The sequence below is a fragment of the Rhincodon typus genome, chromosome 4 (genome assembly GCF_021869965.1).
Source record: "Rhincodon typus isolate 14 chromosome 4, sRhiTyp1.1, whole genome shotgun sequence".
NCBI lineage: Eukaryota > Metazoa > Chordata > Chondrichthyes > Orectolobiformes > Rhincodontidae > Rhincodon > Rhincodon typus.
The window spans coordinates 24,158,301-24,181,911 of NC_063335.1; the positions used below are offsets into that span (position 1 = coordinate 24,158,301).

The following is a 23,611-nucleotide window of genomic DNA, read 5'->3' on the forward strand; positions in this document are numbered from 1 at the left end:
ACAAAAACAGAAGTTGCTGGAAAAGCTCAGCAGGTCTGGCAGCATTTGTGAAGAGAAATCAGAGTTAACGTTTCGGGTCCAGTGACCCTTCCTAAGAACTGATGGTAGCTAGGAAACTGTTGGTTTATATGCAGAAGATAGGCTGGGGGAGGGGGTAAGGAGTAAACAATAGGTGAAGATAGAACCCAAAGACAGAGAAGAAAAGTTGGACAGACAAAGGAGTTGATTACGATCCAGATAATGTTCTGGGGACCTGGGTTCGAATCCTGCAACTGCAGATGGTGGAATTTGAATTCAATAAATATCTGGAATTAAGAGTCTAATGATGACCGTGAATCCATTGTCGATTGTCAGAAAAACCCATCTGGTTCACTAATGTCCTTTAGGGAAGGAAATTGCCATCCTTACCCGGTCTGGTCCACATGTGACTCCAGCCCCACAGCAATGGGGTTGATTCTGAACTGCCCGCTGGGCAATTAGGGATGGACAATAAATGCTGCCTGGTCAGCAATGCCCTCATCCTGTCAATGAATAATAAAATAGTTTCTAGCTGAAGATAGCATATTATTAGCAGAGAAATCCACGGAGGATCTTGCCAATTCTCTCATTCCTGACCGATTCTTGCTCGGTAGAAAAATCAAAGGTTAAAGGGAAAATGTAGGAATATGGATGTGAAGAATGTCCAAATCAGCCATGATCCTATTGAATAGTGGAGCAGGCTGAGGAGGGTGAACAGTGTACTGTTCCTGTTTCTTATGGTCATGCCAGAACTTTGAGACAGATGCATGGGGTGGTCCTCCCAAAGGAAGGAATGACTGGCACTAATAAAGATCATTAAAGGTTTGAAACCAAGGCAACAGGAAATCCAATGGGCAGAAATTTTATTTCTGAGGCATTGTAGAGGTCAGCCAAAAATGTGAAAGTGATGTTTGGGGTGGTATGGTGGTTCAGTGGTTAGCATTGCTGCCTCACAGCACCAGGTTTGATTCCACTTTTGAGTGACTGTCTGTATGGAGTTTGCAGAATCTCCCTGTGTCTGCATGGGTTTCTTCCATGTGCTCTGGTTTCCTCCCACAGTCCAAAGATGTACAGGTTAGGTGGATTGGCCATGCTAAATTTCCCCTAGTGTCTAGGGATGTGCAGGCTAGGTGGATTAGCCACGAGAAATGCAGGGTTATGGGGATAGGGTGGGGGTTTGGATCTGGGTGGGACGCTTTTTGGTGGGTCAGCGTGGACTTGATGGCTTGAATAGCCTGCTTCAACACTGTAGGGATTCTATGTCCTCTCTGGGGCAGGTTTTCCCAAAAGATTATATTTTTAAAAAAAATCATTATATATTCAAGCATGGGCAAAATGTCAAATCATCAGCAAATATGGTTTGAAGGAACACCTGAGACCTGATGAAAATGAGGGAACAGGTGATGGATATAAGAATTAAGGGCTAACTGAATTGTATTAATACGAGGAGATTTTTGGCAACTTTTACAGGATTGTAACTAGTGGTATGCCACAGGGATCAATGCTGGGTCCACAATTATTTACAATATATGTCAATGACTTGGATGAGGAAATTGAACGTACTATAGCCAAGTTTGTGGATGAACGAAACTAAGTGGCCGCAAGTGGCAAGGATGACACAGAGTCAGCAGAGGAATAAAATCAGGTTGAGTAAGTGTGCAAAAAGAACTTGGCAGATGGAATATCATGTGGGGAAATGTGAGGTTATGCACTTTATTAGGATGAAGGGGGGCTGAATATTATTTTAAAGGTGAAAGATTGCAGAAAACTACAGAAAAGGATTTGTCCCAGAATCACAAAAGCTAGCATCTAAGTTCGGCAGGTAATTGGGAAAGCAAATGGAACGTTGGTCTTTATTTCAAAGGGGATGGAATATAAAAGGGAGGTTTTGCCAGAACTAAAAAAGGTGCTATTCAGACCTCAGTGGAATTTTGTGAACAGTTTTAGCCCCCTTATCTAAAGAAAGATAAACTGGCAATAGAGGGAGTCCAGAGAAGGTTCACAAAGCTGACAGCAGGTATGGAGGGACAGTTTAAGGAGGAGAGTTTGAGTAGATTGGGCCTGTACATGTCGGAATTTAGAAGAATCAGATGCAACCTTATTGAAACATACAAGATTCTTAGGGGACTTGACAGAGCGGATGTGGAAAGGCTGTTTTTCTCCTTGTGGGAGAATCTAGGACCAGAGGACATAACCTCAAAGTAAGGGTTGCAAATTTAAGATTGAGATGAGGAGGAATTTTGTCTCCCAGACAGCAGTCAATCTATGGAATTCTTTACTATAGGGAGCTATTGAGGCTGGGTCATTACGTATATTCAAGGCAGAGATAGATTTTCCATCAGGGTTATGGAGCAGGAAAATGGCGTGAGGATTATCATATCAGCTACGATCTCGTTGCATGGCAGAACAGGCTCAATGGGCTGAATGGCCTACTTCTGCTCCTAAGTTTTATGGTCTAACTGAAATGAAGCTCTCACTAAAAGTGCATTCTTCAATTGTACATAGAGTCTGAGTAAAAAAAACAATTCTCTTTTAGGGCTTAACACTGGTAGCAGAGAATGGTTGACTCAAAATGTAAAGTTTCAGGGTATGGTTACCATTCCTGTTTTTTTTTTGAAAATGAGCCCTTATGACCAGTGGAAGGTGAAGTTGCAATGTGGACCTGGGTTACTTCTTCACCAAAGAGAAAACAAGAAATGGCCTGAGCACTTTCATTACCATACAGAGACAAGATAAGAAGCAAAGATCTTATTTGGAATTGAAGTCTGATGATTTGGATATGGATGAAGACTGGGTAGATTTTTAACTAACTTCGATGAGCATTATCGAAATGACGATCTATTGACTGCTTATGAGGCACGGTCAGATTTTTCTAAATTAGGAAGATGAGGAGTGTACAATTGAAGAATGCATATTGAAATTCAGTGGGTTGTTTGCAAGAAATTTCATTTGGAAATTCCCCACTCTGTGCTGGCGTTTAATTTATTGGATGGTGCCAAAGTATCAAATGTGGACAGATTTCTAGTTTCGATTGAAGTTAATTTTGCAGTTAAACAGAAGTTACCAGATTAACTGATGGAGGCACTAAAAAAAAATTCCTGGGAAAACTTGCATTTCCAGCAGTAACTACAGTACAAAGTGAGATCGCCTAGATACAGGTCACAGGTGAAAGTACTAAAGGAGAACTGCATTTAAGAGAAATAAGGACAGAAAAGCTATTAATAATTTTGAGAAGTGAAGAGAATTTGGGATTTACAATTCGCAAATGAACCCCAGAATTGCTCAGGGTGCTTCAGGTGCAATTCAAAGTACCATTGACACAGACTGTTCCAAACAGCATAATAAAGGCCTGAATTTTACAATATTATGGCTGTGTCAATTTTGTTGAATGTCACAGAGAGTTTCTCTCCATGAGAGTTAATGGACTTTCTCACTGTATCATCCCGAATCTGCCTAACTTCCCACTATGCCCCTATAGCATACCTTTTGTCTGATGTCAGCCTGATTCTGACACTCACTATGGTTGAACTTGCCAAACACCAGGTAAACCAGACTAGACTGGCACAAGTGTCATCTATAAGCCCCAGTTGAATGCCTGGCCAAGCACTGGCATTGTGAAGTTTTCCTTCACCAGCAACGTAACAGCACAGAGCAGTCTCAAACACAGGCTGCTCACAGCACATGGCTGACATGGCAGACACTTCTCAGCACATTATACTCCATTTCCAAGCACAATGCACTTCACTTCCCGGAACAATGCACTCTAATCCCTGGCACACTGTACCCCACTTCCCAGCACATCATTCTCCATTTCCAAGCATGCTGCACTCCACTTTCCGGCACCTTGGACACCAATTCCCGGCACAGTGTACTCCTCTTCCTTGCCAAAGTCACTGCACAATCACCAGGTCACATAGTTTGCCTGTTCTTAGCCACATTCCACTCTACCACACTCTCCAAGTCACCTCTAATGTGTTGCCAATGCCCACTGCAGAGCAGCATCTTTTCATCGTCCAGCGGGGCACCATTACAGACAGGCAGGCATTCGGACTATTTCAAAGAGGAGCTTTTATTTGGAATTTTCAAAAGTTACTAGAAGCTGCAGTTCTCCCCCACACTGCACATGAAAGCTGGCATGATGGTGAACAACTATTTACATTCCATGACTGCCCTCTGCACCCAGCTCTACTGGAACCCGAACGTCAATCAGGTTCTCTTTGGCTTGTAGCACCCGGAGCAACTGGGCTCTGTCAGGGACTAGGAAAGCTTCGTCCTTCCCATTGTCCTTCTACTCCTCCTTGGAAGGCTGTTCTCATCCACCCATCCATCAAATCATCTCGTTGTCTGCTCCAATTTAAAAAAAATCTCAATCATGTGCTCTCTCAATTTCCTGTTCTCGAAGATAAACAACCCTTGTCTATCTAAACACTCTTATAACTGAAACTCTCCAGCCCAGGCAGTAAACTCATAAATCTCTAGTGCACCAGTTACATCCCTCCTATAACTCGTATTCCAGAACTTCACACAATCCCCTAGCTGTGACCCAACTACTGTTTTATACAGTTCCAGCATAACCTCCCTGCTCTTAAACCACTTTATCCATCTGCCCTGATACCTTAAAGGGGTTAGTGTACACGCACACCAACGTCCCTCTGATCCTTGCTGCTTCCCAGGGTTCTAACATTCATCATGTATTCCCTTGCCTTGTTTGTCCTGTCCAAATGCATCACCTCACACTTATTTGAATTATATACCATTTGCCTGTGATCAGCCCTACATCCTCTTGTAGTCTAAGGCTATCCTCTGCACTGTTGACCACCCCACCAGTTTTTGTTTCATCCTTGAACCTACTGATCAACGCCCCTACATTCAAGTCTAAATCATTTATATGAACCTCAAACCGCATGGGCCACAACACTGACTCTTCTGGAACGCCATTAGACAAAGGCTTCCTCAACCATCACCCTCTGCTTCCTGCCACTTAGCCAATTGTGCATCTAATTTGCAAAATTTCCTTGGATCCCATTATAAAAAGCCTTTCTGAAGTCCAAGCTGAGTACAGCTCTTCGAAAACTTCAATCAAGTTGGTCAGACATGACGTCCCTTTACAAAACCACGCTGACTGTTCTTGGTTAACCCCTGCCTCTCCAAGTGTAGATTAATTCTGTCTCACAGAATTACATCCAGTAGTTGCCCCACCACTGAGCTTAAATTGACTGGCCTTCATTTTCCTGGTTTATCCCTTGCTTCCTTCTTGAATAATGGTACTAATGGTAATAACATCGAAAAGTTTCAGCCCTTGACACTGAAATCATTTGCACATGTAACTGCTCAATTCTGAAGAAGCCAAGTAATTAATTAATTGTTTATTCACCAGAGATTAGAGGAAGTACCTAACTACCAGGTACTTGTACTTTTAGTTAAGTTTGTGAACATATGATTCTAGCTAACTAAGTTGTGAACTTAATTCCAGCCGGCTGGGCTGTTAACCAGTACTCACAACTTGTTGCTAAATCCAAAACCAATTCCAGACTACTGCCTGTTCTGAGGAAGGGTCACTAGACCCGAAACGTTAAGCCTAATTTCTTTCCAAAGATGCTGCCAGATCTGCTGAGCTTTTCCAGCAATTTCTGTATTTATTTCTGATCTCCAGAATTCACAGCACTTTTGTCTTTTACTTAGTAGCCAGACCATGCCAACCACCTGAACAATACTGAGAACTTATTACCAAAAGTCGAATCAACATCATGAAGCACAAATTCTATACCCCCTCAGACAGGCTCTGAAAATTTGTCCGCTTTCTCAGATTTACATGTTGGCTGTAAATTACGGCCAGTTACCAAAACTAAAATATATTTATTTCCTGACATTTTATGATGAACACAAATGTGTGACTTGAGGTTTCTGATGGCATCCACACTTCCCCATCACAATGGTTGCAAGTAGAAGTCTGTCTCTGCAGAATTTTGCCTCTGAAGTAGAAATTGCCACTCAATGGCCTGTATTAGATTGCACTGAAAATGGTTTACTATTTGTTTTCAGTGGCACTGTATCAAGCTTGAAAGAGAAAGAATGTACAGCTGCTGCAGATTCTCACTGAGCTGAAGTTTATCAGTAGCATCCTTTCAGATGGGTTCCAACTCTATGGGATTTCAGCTATGTCTCCACTCGCCGTCATTGAAGACCTGTACTTGCCTAATATAGTTCATATTAATGTCGCTTCTTCATCTGTATGAAGTTTCATCAGCTGTAACTGAAACTATGTAAATTGACAGCAAGTAAAGGTCATTCTTTCAAAGGTAAAATTATTTAGGGTAATCCCTTGCCGTTTTAATATCAGCTGCTGCTTCTTCTTCAGAATTTATAATACGTTGTTTTCCTTGGAATCCAAATTGGACCCATTACAGATCTTTTACTTACAGGTTGTAGTTTTCCACATTGTACAAGTCAGTTCCATTTAACTCGTGTGGTTAATACCATTGATAATAAAAACTTGGATCATTTTATCTCAGCATTTGAAAATGAAAGATGACAAATGTTAGGGATTGGAAATGCTTTTTATTTTGGATTCAAAGAGATTCACATTAGCTGTAAAGCCACCAAAATGTACCCCCTTCTATCATCCCCTATGGTTAAAGAAATTGCAATGCATTACTTTTTGGTTTTTCACATTGCACTGAATCCATGCAATATTATAAACTAAGTGTTTACTAATACACAGCCAAGTAGTGTGTTGGGGCATCAGTATATTGCATCGTTTCCAAAGCCCCTTGCTACTTTCAGGATAAAACTAGTCTCGAGTAGTAGCACAAAATGGTGACAGCAAATTCACACACATTTCACAGCCTGTCCATTTTTCAAATTCCATTTGAATGAATGGACGAGACGATTGGGTGGCATGGAATACAGAATTTTGAATTATGCAACTGCCCAAGACTGATTTCACTCCTGGAATGTCCCATCTCAGCTTAGCTTTGATGCCGTAGGGAAATTCTGAGCTGGGGCGGTGGGGTCAGGGGACAGTATAAACAGCTGAGAGGAGTCGCTGTAAGAAGTGAAAGGAGAATAATGAGGAGCTATTTTTGTTCAAGTCACCAGCCTTCTCGAATCTTGATGCACACGTAACAAATATGGCTGAAAAGTTAACAAATATTTTATAACATAAAGGAGTCCTTAAATAGTTTTTAAAAACAATACATGGTATACTATTATTTTGTTGGCAAGCAATGCTCGGATGATTTTGCTTATATAAAGAGAAAATCCTAAATCAATAGATGTTTCCATATAATTTTAATTTAACTCACTTTCTTAGTTTGTAAACATTAGTGTTTCCTACCTTCTTCATTTATAACAAACACAATGTGTTCTGTGGCACTAAACAATTAACAATGAAGATCAATGACTAAATAGACTAGAATAAAAGAAGTAATGGTACAGGAAAACATTACGTTTGTTATGGAGAGGGGTTTGAACCCCTCTGATAATTAAAATCGAAACACAAGCCCCTAAACTGTTACAGAGGGAGGAGAGGTCCCCTTCTAATAATTAAACCCATAACACCCAGAGAAGCTCACCTTACCTTGCCTAATCTGTTAAAAAGGAGTGGTTAAATGAAAGAAAATCCCCGATATTCACTTTATAAGCAACAAGTAACAATTTATTTATTTAACCCTCACAGTAAACAAATTAGCAGAATTACTAACAAACTGAACAATTCGCCCCTTAACTACTAACTATTCCCTAACTGAACTAAATTCTACAGGTATGCTGTTCCAATAAACACAAGTCCCACTTATATAAACCCATGTAATAAGAAAATAAATTAAAACTTAGTTTCTCAAAGTCTCTGCGCCTTTCTTCTGCTGTTCTCAATTCATAAACGCCTTTCTCCCACTGATCCGGCTGTCAGGGATGTTTTCTCTGTGAAGTCTTCTGTGAGGACTCTTAGCTAGAAGTGCCTTGGTATCTTTTTATGGATAGATGGTGCTTTCCTAGAGAGCTTAGCGATTTCTTGTGAGAGCTAGATGCTTATTTCTCGATGGTGGTTTGCTCTCACTCTGATTTTCAAAAACCCTCTCCTTATATACCTTGGATGACATATCAGTTTTCTTACAATAGAGTTCGTCTGAGGTTATCAAAACCATCAGATTTAAATTCAACTGGCTTTCAAACGCTAAGTGCTTGTTTTAAATTAATTGGCTGATTCCAGCGAGTTGCCAAAACATCAAATCAAACCTAAGGTTTCCAATTAGACAGCCAATTGATACATGTTTCAATTTCAGAACTGGCTGTACATCTTCAGCTATTTACAGACACTTTTCTTTCTATGTAAATCTCTAAGATTAGAAAAGCACTTTAACTATTAAAGAACCAGGCACTCTTTCCCCCTATCATTTTTACAAACAGATTCTAGCCTCCTGCCTTCCAATTCATGAGTATTCTACACAGCTTCCTAACATTTCCCCTCTTAAGAAAAAAAAACCATCATTATGAAAACATGGCCTCATTTTTTCCCTCTAAATCTTAACACCATTATCATGAAATACATAGGTCAGTAATCTAAAGTGACACATTTAATACTAATTCTGTGTACATATATAATATTGGACCGGTAGTGTTCAATGTCATATACACATTGTTCTTTTAAACCTGTGATAACGCATCTTACGACCTGCAACATATAAAATCTGTAAATTAAAAGCCTGTAACATAAGACTCTAACAAAATAGTCTTGCATTCTTGTCCTTAAATCTTTCCAAAAAGGTGAGTGGGTTGAGGTCTGTATACACAACCATCTCTGAAACATTGTTTGTAACATAACCATTAAAATGTTGTGAGGCCAGTACCAAACTCAATAACTCCTTTCCAGTGGTGGAGTATTTATTTTCTCTGACGAATATTGAGTTTCTTTGAAAAATAACCAATTGACCTTTCAATTCCACCATCATCCTCCTACATCATCACAGCTCCAACCCCTATATTGCTGGCGTCGATAGCGGCTTTAAAGGTTTTCAAGAAATTTGGTGTGGCTAAAACTGGTGCGATGGTTAATACAGCTTTCAAATTCTCAAATGCCATCTGGCACTGTTCTGTCCACCAAAATTTTGTGTTCTGCTTTCGCAAATCTGTCAGTGTTGCCACCACACTACTAAAGTTTGGTACAACTGTCTGGTAGAATCCGCTCAGTCCCAAAAATCCAAGCACTCCTTCTTCGAGGATGGTCTTTGAAATTCCTCGATGGCCTTCGTCTTCATGTTCCTCAGGGCCACCCTTCCATGTTGGATGTTGTATCCCAAGAACATCACTTCTGCCTTCACGAATTCGGTTTTTGCTAAATTTATAACCAGCTTTGCTTTCTGTGGGCTTTCAAAGAGCTCTGCCAAATGCACCATGTGATCTTTCCACGAATGGCTAAAGATCACTAAGTCATCTATATAGATGGCACAATTAGTCAATCCAACCACAATTCTGTTCATAAGTCTTTGAAGTGTGGCTGGTGTGTTCTTCATTCCAAAGGGCATTACTTTACATTGATACAGCCCATTTGGAGTTACAAACGCACAAACATTTTTTCGCTCTCTCTGACAAAGGTACTTGCCAGTAACCATGAAATAAGTCTAAATTGTGATGTATGTGGCTTTTCCAACTTTTTCCACACAGTCCTCCAGCCTTGGAATTGGGTTCGAGTCTGATTTAGTTATGGCATTGACATTCTGACAATCCGTGCAGAATTGTCAAGTACCATCAGGTTTGGGAAGCAACACGATCAATGAACTCCATTCGTTTTGACTCGGCTCGATGATGTCTTCTTGAAACATTGTTTTCACTTTCTTTCTGTACCTGTGAAACTTTGACAGGATTAAGGCTGTAGGGGTGTTGTTTTATTGGAACAGCATTCCCTACTTCAACTGCATGTACTATAGTATTAGTCTTTCCTATTCTATTCCTACATATGTCCTCATACTTCTGCAACAAGCCTTTAAATTCAGTTCTCTGCCCCTGAGACAGACAGCTCACTATCCTATCTCATTCTCTCAGGACTTCCTCATTACTAAGTTTAGTTTGAGGCACATCAAAATCCAAATCATCTGGATTTGATTCCTCGCTTTGATGGATAGTGAGTAATACCTGTTTCTCCACTTCCCTGTCCCTGTCATAGTAAGGTTGTAGCATATTCATAAGACATAACCGATAAAGTTTTTTTCCCAACTGGCATCTTTACCATATAATTCACCTGACTTAACTTCTTCTCAATTTGATAGGGGCAACTTAACCTTGCTTTGAAGGTATCTCCTACCATTGGTAACATCATCTATACTTTATCCACACGAGCAAACGTACACATTTTAGATTTTTTATCTACTTCTTGCTTCATTAGATGCTGTGCCACCTTCAGATGTTGTCTTGCTAGTTCACCTACTGTTTAATCTTTTTCTCACCTCAGATACATAATCCAACTGAGAGATCTCTGACTTTGGACCTATCAACTTTTCCTTAATTAATTTTAAATGCCCTCTTACTTGGTGTCCAAATATCAATTCAAATGGAGTAAACTGAGTCGGTTCATTTGGAGCATCTCTAATAGCAAATAATATAAATCAGATACCTTTATCCCAATCATTTGGGTAATCCTGGCAATAAGCCCTCGGCAATGTCTTTAGGGTCTGATGCCACCTTTCCAATGCTCCCTGGGATTCAGGATGGTACGCACTTGACTTAAAGTGTTGAATGCTTAAACTACCCATGACCTCCTTAAATAGTTTGGCAGTAAAATTGGACTCTTGGTCTAACTGAATCACCCTGGGTAGTCCATAATCGGTAAAGAAAACAAGCAACTCCTCCACAATATCTTTTGCCTTAATATTTCGTAATGGATTTACCTCCGGAAATCTGGTAGACACATCTGTTATGGTTAGCAAATACTGGTTCCCACTTTTGGTTTTAGGGAGGGGACCTACACAATCAATTCTAATCTGTCTAAAAGGTTCTTCAAATGCGGGAATTGGCATCAAAGACGCCGGTTTTATCATTGCCTGTGGCTTTCCTACTCTCTGACATGTATGACACTTGCAACAAAATTCGACCACATCTTTATGTAATCCAGGCCAATCAAAATGGTTCTGTATCTTAGCCTGAGTCTTCCTCACACCTGGATGACAACCTACAGGTAATGCATGTGCTACCCGCAATATGGCTTGTCTGTATACTACCAGCAACACAATCTGGTGAACTTCCACACATTTCTCCTCTGCACTAACCTGCTGAGGTCTCCATTTTCATGTTCAGATTCTGTCCTTAAGATAATAACACGCAGGAATACATTCAGATTTCTTTTCCAACTAGGCTTTATGCTATAAACCTTTTTATTGTTTCATCTTTTTGTTGTAACTCTATTAATCTTTCAGAACTAAACATCTCTGCCTGATACTCTACCTGTTCAGGTTTTTCCTTCACCATTTCACCAAACAGGGTCCCAGCTAAATGGACCTCAACTCCTTCGTCTCTCTCTTTGGTTTTTCCTTCTTGCTGTAACTTATGACTGTGGGATCTTGTTGCCACACAGTCCAGAAAAATTTCAGGGTATTTTTCTTTTAACTCCTCACTTCGGCTTCTCCACTACAATGGGCATCACTCCCACCTTTGATCCTGCTGGGTCGTTTCCAAGAACAAACGGCATTCCGGAATAGACACTCTTTCAATCACTCCCACTGTCACTTCCCCAGTCTTGATTGGACTTCCAACCTGACCTTAAACAGGGGAACACCAAATCTCTCTCCATTTATTCCACAGATTACCAATCTCTTGGGTTACATTTCAGAAGGAATGCAAATACTTCCATCTCTTACTATTAGCGGCTGATTGGCACTTGGAACAAATGGGATAAAAGTTTATGGAGAGAAAGCAGAATCAGTCTATTGAGTTGGACGATCAGCCATGATTGTGAAAAATTGCCGGGCTGGCTCGAAGGGCTGGATGGCTTTCTCTTGCTCCTATCTTTTATGTTTCTATGTTAGCTCCCCTGTCTCTCAATATTTTACCTTCTTAACCTTCTCCCCCTGTTCCACCTGAGTAAATCTTACCCACACAGGTGAAGTCTTTGAGAAGACTGGGCGCTATCTTACTATCCAGCCCGTGGCTAGGCTGTACACTCTCCTGCAGCTCCTGGACTTCCCTTGGGATTTCCTTCACGACCTCATCTAATCCCATTGGTTTAGCCTCTTTTATCACATCTTTTCCCCCAGTGCCTTTCTTAAACCACCAGCACTGTGACTTTATGTGTCCCAGTCCAGTACAGTGAAAACATCTGAGGCCTTTCTCCTCCTTTTCACCCTCTTGGGTTTCTTTTTTCACTTGTGGTAAACTGTTCCCAGTGTGGTCTACTTTTTGTTTTTCATTGAAGGATCTCCCTTCTCCTTAATTTCTATTCCTCATGGAATAAAATTGCTGTCGGAAGCTAAACATTGATTTACGTACTAATGCATCTTCAACCGCAATCTCTGCAGCTTTTCTCACTGTTGAACTTTCTGTTCCTCAACATGTGTTCTCATCATTTCTGTAAGTGAGCTTTTACACTCCTCCACCAGAATAATCTCTCTAAGAGCCCCATATGTCTTTTCTACCTTTAGTGCTCTCACCCATCTATCGAAGTTGCTATATTTAGTTCTTTCAAACTCGATGTAAGTCTGACCTGGTTCCTTCTTTATGTTTCTAAACCGTTGTCTATATTTTTCTGGTACCAATTTATAGGCACTCAAAATAACCTGTTTTACTTCTTCATATACTTTCACCTCATCTGACAGTGCTGCAAACACCTCACTAGCTCTGCCTACCAACTTGGTCTGAATTAACATTACCCACACAGTCACTGCCCAGTTCATCTGGTTAGCCAATTTCTCATAGGAAATGAAACAGGATTTTACATCTTTTTCATCGAATTTTGGCAGTGTTTTGACATATTTGTATACATTCCTATCAGGCCTTTGGCTACAATGGGTTTGCTTATCATCACTCTCCTCCTTACTCAGCCTATCTTCTACCTTCATCTCCAACCTCTTAAGTTGCCCTAATTTGCAACTTCTGAAGTTCAAACACTCTCTTTTTCTTCTCTCTCTGCTTGTAACAGTTATTCAAACAGTTTCAGTTCCCTTTCTTTCTCTTCTGCCCTAGCTCTTCTTTCCTTTTCTTTATCTTCTAACTCCAATTATCTAATTTTCAATTTAATTTTTTCTAACACCACTGCACTTAACTGTTTCTCTAGTACACCTAAATGCTTGACTAACTCCTTTACAATTTCAGCTTTCCTCTTGTCTCTATTTAAACCCAAATCTAACCTGCTTGCTAAGTCTAAAAGTATATCCTTCCTCTGTCTTTCTGAACTTTCTTGGCAAATTTGGGAAGCATCCTCAAACCCCAGGACCTCTTTAGCAATGTTAAGAGCCATTTCCCACACTTTTGACTTAACCAACCACAAGTAACTGAAATTAAGCAGATTTTCCACTTGTCACCTAAGTTTTATTTAAAGATCTAGAACACTAATCCCCAAGTCTGTTTAAATCTACTGGGAACTTTCACACCCCAAATCTGTCCAAATCCATTCAGATTCCATACACAAACCAGCCAGATCCCGGCCCTGAGACCCCAATCTGTCACACAGAGGGGTTTGAACTCCTGATAATTAAAATCGAAACACAAACCCATAAACTGTTACGGAGGGAGGAGAGGTCCCCTTCTAATAATTAAACACATAACACCCAGAGAAGCTCGCCTTACCTTGCCTAATCTGTTAAAAAAGAGTGGTTAAATGAAAGAAAATCCCCGATATTCACTTTATAAACAACAAGTAATAACTTTTTTATTTAACCCACTACTAACAAACCAAACAATCCCCCCCACTTAATTACTAACTATTCCCTAACTGAACTAAATTCTACAGGTATTCTGTTCCAATAAACACAAGTCCCACTTATATAAACCCACATAATAAGAAAATAAATTAAAATTTAGTCTCTCAAAGTCTATGCACCCTTCTTCTGCTGTTCTTAAGTCATAAATGCCTTTCTTCCACTGATCCGGTTGTCAGGGATGTTTTCTCTGTGAAGTTTTCTGTGAGGACTCTTAGCTAAAAGTGCCGTGGTACCTTTTATGGATAGATGGTGCTTTCCTAGAGAGCTTAGCAATTTCTTGTGAGAGCTAGATGCTTATTTCTCGATGGTGGCTCGCTCTCACCCCGATTTTCAAAAACCCTCTCCTTATATACCTTGGATGACATATCAGTTTTCTTACAATAGAAATCGTCCGACATTGTCAAACCCATCAGATATAAATTTAATTGGCTTTCAATCGCTAAGTGTTTGTTTTAAATTAATTGGCTGATTCCAGCGAGTTGCCAAAACATCAAATCAAGCCTAAGGTTTCCAATCACACAGCTAATTGATACATGTTTCAATTTCAGAACTGGCTGTACATCTTCAGCTATTTACAGACTTTTTTTTCTACGTAAATCTCTAAGATTAGAAAAGCACTTTACTTATTAAAGAAACCATGCAGTCTTTCCCCTATCATTTTTACAATCAGAATCTAGCCTCCTGCCTTCCAATCACAAGTACTCTACACAACTTCCTAACAGTTCACAAAGAAAAAATGCATTTGATATGAAGTAAATTTCCAAAATACAAGACTTTACCAGTTGTTTAGAAGTGAGATTATTAGTAGACTAAAAAAACTTGCGTTTTAAGTACCTTTCATAACTTTGGATTGTTCCAAATTGCTTCATCATTAACATAACTACTGTCAATTGAAATATACTTTGACGAGTGGTCACTGTTGTCATGTAAGAAATGCAAGAACCAATTTGCACTCAGCAAGCTCCCTCATAAAGTTATGTCACAACGACGAGCTAAATTGTTTTAGTGATGATATCTGAAGGATAAATAGACGGCCAAAGACCAGCGAAAAATCTTCTGTTTTTCTTTTTAAAAGTATCATGTAATTTTTTGCAGACAATGCTTCAGATTAATATGCCAACAAAGATGGCATCTCCAAAAAATGCAGCATTCCCTCAGTACTGCACTGGAATGCCACTCCAGATTTTACACTCAGGTTTATCAACTGTGGCTCACTCATTCTGACTCAGGTAAGCAACCTACCAGCGAGACAAGGCTGACACCAAAACTAAAAAAATCAGGAAAGCTGAATGCTTGGACTTTAACAGTGAAAGTGCCCAACTATTTGGAGCTGTGGTGTTATTACAAACTAAAACAGATTCAGTGATAGTATGACCATATGTTTATTGGGTGTTAGGATGCCGTAGAAGGTAAACCCCTGTATGGTGAGCACTGAGTTCTAATTTTTGACTTCCTAACCATTAGTGCTAATGTCTCACTAACCACATACTAGTAAGTCTAAGTCACACGCTTGGGGCATTGCCTACACTGAGCCTAATTTAAACACCCAAGGGTGAATGACCAACATTTGACTGAATTCTAGATCTCTGAAACTATAAAAATAGTCCTGTTGTTGAGCTGACAGATAGGAATTTAATTGTTTTGGCCAATCCAAGATGGAGGACAGGAAAAATTGTGGCTGTAAGACCTGCTCCTTTTTTGAGATATTTTCAGTGTTGGAGCTGATTTCCTTGAATTCTCGGAGCAGTAATTACTGTTTTATAAGCTGTTGCATTGTTTTGGAACTTTGGGAAAAAAAGATCAAAGCAGTGGCACTTTAGAAAAGGAGGAAGGGATTCAAAGACAGCGACCACATGGTGGGAGGTGAGTCAAAGGAGAAAGAAACCTACACTGCAGTCTGACCCAGCAGTGAACCTGCACAGATACTTCCTCTGCTGTTGATTTCAAGTACCTCTGGACATCAGGGTTCATCTAAGAAAAATAAACAAACAGCAAAATTCACAGGTGACTTTGGAGAAACCTGTGTGGGGAGATCACAGCAGGGGAGCAGCTAAGTGGCTTGATTCAGAGGGTAGTGTGTGGATGGAATGAGCTGCCAGAGGAAGTGGTGGAGGCTGGTACAATTACAACATTTAAAAGGCATCTGGATGGGTATATGAATACGAAGAGTTTAGAAGGATATGGGCCAAATGCTGGCGAATGGGACTAGATTTATATAGGATATCTGGTTGGCATGGAAGAGTTGGACCGTATGGCCTGTTTCCGTGCTGTATATCTCTATGACTCTACCCTAAAACTAAAGATGGTAGATGTCATGAGACAGGCAGACTGATTTCATCCACAGTATGTTTTCTATACAACTTGAATAAGAAAAACAGATGTTTGAAGAAAAGCCATACGATCTGGTACAGTTGGTATGCATGTAGCAACTTTCAGTCTTTCACCATCTCAAAAGATCTTACAATGTTTGTGCAATTTACTGACTTGACTGTTGAATTCCATTTGTCACTGTATAACTAGTATTGCCCTTGCAAACACAGATGTCAATCAAATTCACTTGAAGTCATCATTCTGGGTGCTTTATCCCCTATTCTCCTGCCATAATGAATTAAGTATGACACAGGATGCATTTTATTTGTTGCTGATCTTGCAAAGCATGACTGCTCAATTGTAAAATTAGCTGGCCTCCTGCAGTTCACAACACTCATTGGTTTGCAGGACTCTTAGACAGATGACACCACTGACATTTGTATCCCATACGGTTTAGCTAACTGAGTAAACTGACTGACTATGAAACCAAATATGTCCAAGCCTTCAATTTATGCAGATTTTGAAAAGTTACCTCTGTAATGATATCCATATAAAACACAGCTGTGTGGTTCCAGTCTGTCTCGATTCTTGGCTTTACTTTATTATTTCATGGGATCTGGTTTGTTGCCTCTGCCTAACTGCCCTTGAACTGGTCGACATGCTAGGCCATCTCAGAGGTCAATTAAGAGTCAACATTGCTCTGGCTCTGGAGTCACAAGTAGGCCACACCAGGTATGGATGGCAGATCCCTAAAGGCACGAGTGAACTAGGTTGAATCTATTAATTGAACTTAAATTCCACAGGGTCCTGTGGTGGGATTTGAACCCATATCTCCAGATAATTTGTCTGGGCTTCTGGATTACCGCCATCTCATTAAATCATTACTCAAATTATGACTCTGGGATTACCAATTGAGCTAACCAGGCTCTCTGACTCTAGCTACAAGTTAAAATTAGTTGGTATTGAATCAATCTACAAGGAATTGATGACGATGTTGGCTCTATCTAACTGCAAGGACCACAATTGTTTTTGTAGCATTCTGTCCTAGGTTCAGGAATTTCTGAAACTAATTAGAAACAGGGCAGTCTACAATGATGTCTAAATGTTACGAAATGGTGAAAAAAATAGAATGGTTAGCGTTAAAGAAACTGGACGGTAGCATTAAAGTGGCATCTGGGAGTATTTGCTTGATATATTAACCCTAAATACTTCTCAGTGCTTCAGCATTTCTATCAGGTTATCTAGCACTTATTTGCCCTAGTATAGTTTGGATGTGATTACCAACCAAAGATTCTAAACATTTGTAACTGAAGACAGCTCAGTAATCTTATACAGCGGGAAAGACTGAGTCTAAAGTTACTGAGGCGGTGCTGAAGGTAACACACTATCTTTTTACTGCTGGGATACAGTCTGGCATTCTCTCATTTATCTCATAACTCAGGCCCAACTGAATTTAGGTAGCTGCTCATCCCAGTTTTCAGCAAAGCCTTAATCTGCCTCACATGAAATGTTTTCTCTATCCAAGACTGCCCATGCAGGCCATGCACAAAGCCAGCTCCTTTAGGTTATGGCAAATACTGGCCATGTAAAGAATTAATAAAGGTTGCATATTTCAGCAAGTCTGTATGCGATAAAAGTAGGTTTTTTTCCTGTCTCCATTCCAAGAATTATTTTGTAACAACTGTGAAACATTCCAATTACTTTGTCGGTAAGGAATGAGCATCCTTGTGGTAATTAAGTTGTTATAAAATCAAAGTATTGCTCATATTACCACATTGTTATGGTATGAGCCAAGATATTAAGAGGAAAAAGTACAGAGAAAAATACAAATTTTACTGTATGAGCTGCAGCCCTGAAGCCCAAGCTGGTCATAGTTTATGGTATAAGTAGTCTTACACAAGTAATGGACTGCCCCAGATAGCTAACTACTCATCAGAGAAATCTCTACAAGATCACTGACATTAAGTTCAAATACCTTTTCTCATAAAGCAAATAAAAGTGATACTGGAATGATAAACTAGTCTAATGTTTTGGATATCCGGTACAAAGTATTGACTACCACAGAGATAGTGGAAACTGCCAATGCTGGAGAATCTGAGGCATTTCTGAAGAAGGGTCTAGACTCGAAATGTCAGCTTTCCTGCTCCTCTGATGCTGCTTGGCCTGCTGTGTTCATCCAGCTCTACACCTTGTTATCTCAGATTCTCCAGCATCGGCAGTTCCCACTGTCTCTGAATCAATTTTAACACCACTGCAAAGCCTGCATTTCTGAAGAAGGGTCTAGACCCGAAACATCAGCTTTCCTGCTCCTCTGATGCTGCTTGACCTGCTGTGTTCATCCAGCTCTACACCTTGTTAACTACCACAGAAACTTGTTTGCACAAATCACTTTTCCTGGTCCACTTGGACTCCCCTGAAAAAAATAGTGTAATTCTGTTGTAGTTTATTGTAAATTCAATAAATAGTGGTTGAGTTTGGATCCAACTGGTAAATGCGTGTAAGTTATGCATAAAAGCTACATTAGTTTAAGTCATACATTCCCGCACTTCTGCCCTCATCCTTCTCACAACACCAATAGCTCCACCTGGTCCTCACTTTCCACCCACCAGCATCCACATCCAAAGGATCAAAAGCCACTATTACTGCCAAATCCAGCAGGATGTCACCACCAGACACATATGCCTCTCCCTTGTCAGCATTCTGCAGGGACTGTTCCCCCTGGCCCACTCCTCTCCTATTCTCAACACCTCGCCACACCCCCACAACACCTTCCCATGCAATCGCTGAGGGTTCATCACTTGCCCCGTTTACTTCCTCCCTCCTCATCAAGGCCCCAGACACACCTTCCAGATGAAGCAGCAATATACCTGCACTTCACTCAATCTAGTCGACTGTAGTTGTTGCATAGAGTGTGGTGTCCTCTACACTGGGGGTAAGAAAGGTAGACTGGGTGACCGCTTTACGGAACACCTGTATTCACCTGTAAAAATGACCCTGAGCTTCCAGTTGCCTACCACTTCAACACACCACCCTGTTCCCTGGTCAACATTTCTGACGCAGGCTTGCTGCAGTGTTCTAGTGAAGCTCAGCACAAGCTGGAAGAACAGCATCTTATCCTCTGCTTCGGGACCCTGCAGCCTTCAGGACTAAATATCAAGTTCAATGATTTTAGAGCCTGAACACTTCCATCCGTGTCCTTTACCCACTCTCACACCCCACACCCACACCCCGGGCCCTGTCGTGACATGGTCTGCTTTCAGCACAGTTAACCCATTATCACCTACTCATTTTCCCATCATCAACTTTTCTTCTTCCTTGGCTTACCTTCTCTTTGTCTGCTTATCTTTGTTTTTCTCTCTCTCTCTGGGCCTCATCTCCACCTATCTGCTCACTCCTTTTCCCCCTCAGCCCCTGTCATCAGTGTAAATACTACCTTTTCTTAGCTATTATCAGTTCTGAAGAAGGTTACTGGATTTAAAATGTTAACTCTGCTTTCTCTCCACACATGCTGCCAGCCTGGTGAGTTTCTCAAAACATTTCTGTTTTTGTCTTAGTTTATAAAATGTTTGTTGCTCAATTTTCTGCACAAACTTATTTTGTACGTTACCAAATGCAAAACCAGTGCAATCCAGCAGTGGTTTAAAAGGCGACTGTTAAAAACTAGTTCTTGATAGACTTAAGATTGGTGATCTGATTGCAGTCTGATTAATACAGCGAAAATGATTTTATCACAAATTATATATATATAATTAATCAGTGTTTCAAGTTCATTATGTGTAAATAGCCCAATTTTAAATAAGTGAAAAGGACAACATAACTACAGGCAATCTTTTGTTGGTTATTACTTTATTTCTTTCTTTCATTAATTAATCAGAAGTCACATGACACCAGGTTATAGTCCAACAGGTTTATTTGAAATCACAAGCTTTCAGAATGCTGCTCCTTCGTCAGATGAGGATGAATAAGCCTGTTGGACTATAACCTCGTGTGACTTCTGACCTTGCCCATCCCAGTCTGACACCAGCACCTCCACATCATTCATTCACAAGGTGTAGATCTGCTGGCTAGCTCAGCATTTACTGCCAATCCTTAAATGCCCAGAGGACAGTTAAGAGTCAACATGTACGCCACACCAGGTAAGGATGGCAGCATCCTTGCCTAAAGGACATTAGCAACACAGATGGGTTTTCTCAATAATTGACAACAGTTCATGGTTCCCATTAGGCTCTTAATTCCAGATTTTATTTCAAATAATTGAATTAGACTCAAACCCAGATCTCCAAAATATTACCTGTCTGTCTGGATTAACAGCCCAGTGGTAATACCACTAAGCCATCGCCTCCCCAATATTCAATGCCTCAGTAAACTGAAAAAGCAATAATATGCCCTGTATCAAAATTAAATGCAATTGTAACAGCCGCTTTGAAGATGCACAGACAGGCGCAATTGGTGAAACTTGTCATGTTGATTACTTTGGTATAGGGCCTAGTGAATTTATTGGTTACACTAGCTCTCAATCTTGATTTTTTTCCGAAAGAAATGACAACAAAGATTGCAGAAATCACTTTACGTTCTAAATTCTATAATCTTTGTGCTAACTTGGCTATTACTTTGGATGAATTGTATTGGGGAATAAAAAGTAAACTGGTGGAAATTCTTTCTAATCTTGTGCTCTCAATTTTGTTTTAAAAGTCCTTACAGTGTGAAAGCAGGCCATTTGGCCCATCGAGTCCACACTGACCCGCCAAAGAGTACCCCACCCAGGCCTACCCTGTAACCCTGTATTTTCCATAGCCTGCATATCCCAGGACACTATTGGCCAATCCATCTAACCTACGCATCTTTGGACTGTGGGAGGTAATTGGAGCACCCAGAGGAAACCCACGCAGACAGACAGAGAACATGCAAACTCCACACAGGCAGTCGCCCAAGGGTGGAATTGAATCTGGCTCCCTGGTCCTATGAGGCAGCAGTGCTAATCACTTAGCCACCATGCCACCACTTTTCTCCACATAGTGCTTACTACTGTACAGCTGTAAATCTGATTAGGATGTTTCAGAATGTCCTTGAAGTTCATTTGGCCAGAGGTGGTTGTGGTAGTGAGGACTAGGATAACCACCACCAGCAATTCATAACCTGATTATCCAGTTGGATTGGCCTCAAATGAACAGCAAATTGTTACACAATCCTTTCTTTTTTACTTCCTATTTCTACCTATTTACATTCTTTCATGTCCATTTCCTCCTCCTGCCTGGCAGGTAGGGTGAACTGAGTCAGTGCTGCTGTTCCTTTAAAATTACGTTGCGATTGGAAAACAGGAGACGTAGTTCTGATCAGACTGATTTTTTGAGTTTTCTATCTGTCCAAGGTGCAGAAGAGTTCAGTTACGAGGGCTTATCCTTTCCTTCTGCAATCTTAGTAGGAAGCTGCTTTCACAGGGAACACCGAATGTGAAAATATGGATATGCCACCTTAGATTTGTGGCCCAATATAATTAATACACTGTGCTGCATAATTTTCCATTAACCGAGAGAAACTGGTTTCTAAACTTCATTACAAAATTGCTCGTCTCTTCTAACACCACAAAGCAAGCATCAATAGACAGACTAGGTTTGAACTTGGTGCTTTGGAGGTTTGTGAAACAAATGTTTTGTTAACAGAGTTCTGACACATGTTGATTTTGTATTTTTTTTGACCTATGTTTCATTTAAAGCTGCTCTTAAAATCAATTGTAACATTAAAAACCCAGACTCAGTTTTTCACCAATCTGCCATACTCACCTCAGACACATTTTACTTCTTCTGCATTTAACCTACATTGCATTCTGAGTAGTAATACATAATTTCTATGGTAGGGCATAAATACTATACAAAGTTTATCTTAGCTTACAGGTTTGATAGAGCTTTGTCCTATTCAGCTTTGTTGCCTGAGGTCCATATTATAATGTTAATGAGCTGAGTGGGACTGTGATATGTCTCCTATTTATTTCACTATGGAAAATAAAAAAATAGTGACATTTTGATAGCAAATTTCTTTTAGAGTAAAGTTAGTATGTGGTATATTAATCATTAGGTATGAAATTATTGCTTGCTTGTCTAACAAAAAAAATCACTGCAAGGCAATTTATTTTGTTATAATTGCTAATGAGAGTCTACTAAGAGATAAATAAATGCAAATCATTTGTGCTTTATTACTTATTTTTATTGTGTCACTATTAAGAATTATCAACAATACTTATTTCTTGTGAATTATAAAGTCATTCTCATTGGTCAAATATACATTATCAATTTATACAAACAGAACGGACATTAAATTAGTTACAGCAAGTGGCAGATAAAACCTGAGATTCGTGCCCTGTATTTTGCGGATTGTGGATACTCTGCAGCTTCTCCAAATGGAAATGGAACCTCTGATCTTGAAGACCCATCCCATTTCTGATTGATCTCGTTTTCATGAGTAGGGGAAAGGGGTGGGATGTGATTCACTCATTATGGGAAACCTGAACTCAACATACCCCCATAACATAACCATGGCAGAAGTACAGACTGCCCAGAAAAGGCATTGAAAGAAATAATTTCAGGTAGAATTTTTGTGGCTCAGGAAGGTGGAGAAGGACTCTTCCAAGATCACAAAGATGCTGTGGATTTCATTTGCTTTTAATCACTTCTAATCCTGCCCATTCCAACTGTTGTCCTCTCCAACCAATCTCCTTCCTCACTCACGTTGTCAGGAATCATTTCCTTTGGTGTCCAGTGATATTCTGACCCTCTGTGATATTCTGCTTTTGACCACTGATGAAGACGTCATTGCTGATGTATTCAAACAAGGCATAAGAGTTCAAACCCACTGGGCGACTTACCCTGATTGGCTGGGTGGAATGTCACTTGCTTTGACAGCTGCACCTGTGATTTCAGCCCCCAAGTTAAAGCAGATTCCCATACCTGTTAAAATCAGTTCAAGGGGTATGGGCATCACTGGCAAGGTCAGAGTATATTGCCCATCCAAAACTGCTCTTAAGACGATAGAGAGTTGCTTCCTTGCAATGCTGCAACCTAGGTGATGGGAATATTTCCAATGCTGATAAGGAAGGGAGTTCCAGGATTTTTGCCACAGTGACAGTGATACATTTCCAAGTTAGATGGAATGTGACTGAGAGGGGAGTTTGCAGTTGGTGGCCTCCCCATGCACTTGTTGCCATTCTCGTCGAGGTGACAAGAGGTCAAATCATATCCCTCCAGTTTACGTCAATATCTTCAGTGGAGACACAACAAAAAAAAAACGCACTGGGGTAAATGTTCTCTGATGAAAGACCCCATGAAGTTTCATAAATTAAGAAGTACATTTCCTGTTGCTGCATAGAGTATTAGTAATTTTTATTC

The 23,611-nt window shown here is 40.2% G+C and overlaps 2 protein-coding genes across 7 annotated transcripts in view; one reads left to right on the forward strand and one right to left on the reverse strand.

The window, feature by feature from the left end:
- Positions 1 to 23,611, forward strand: part of LOC125482891 (junctophilin-1-like) — a 217,882-nt gene that overhangs the window by 126,502 nt on the left and 67,769 nt on the right. The window lies entirely within an intron of this gene.
- The window catches only part of jph1b (junctophilin 1b), a 75,033-nt gene that overhangs the window by 30,550 nt on the left and 20,872 nt on the right, over positions 1 to 23,611 (reverse strand). The window contains exon 3 of one of the 6 annotated variants that reach the window (XM_048595480.1): positions 22,399 to 23,483. The exons of the other annotated variants lie outside the window; for them this stretch is intronic. Within the exon in view, the coding sequence (XP_048451437.1) occupies positions 23,472 to 23,483 (12 nt within the window). The 3' untranslated portion in view covers positions 22,399 to 23,471. Of the gene's footprint in view, positions 1 to 22,398; positions 23,484 to 23,611 lie in introns of those variants that run through there. 6 annotated transcript variants of the gene reach the window in all.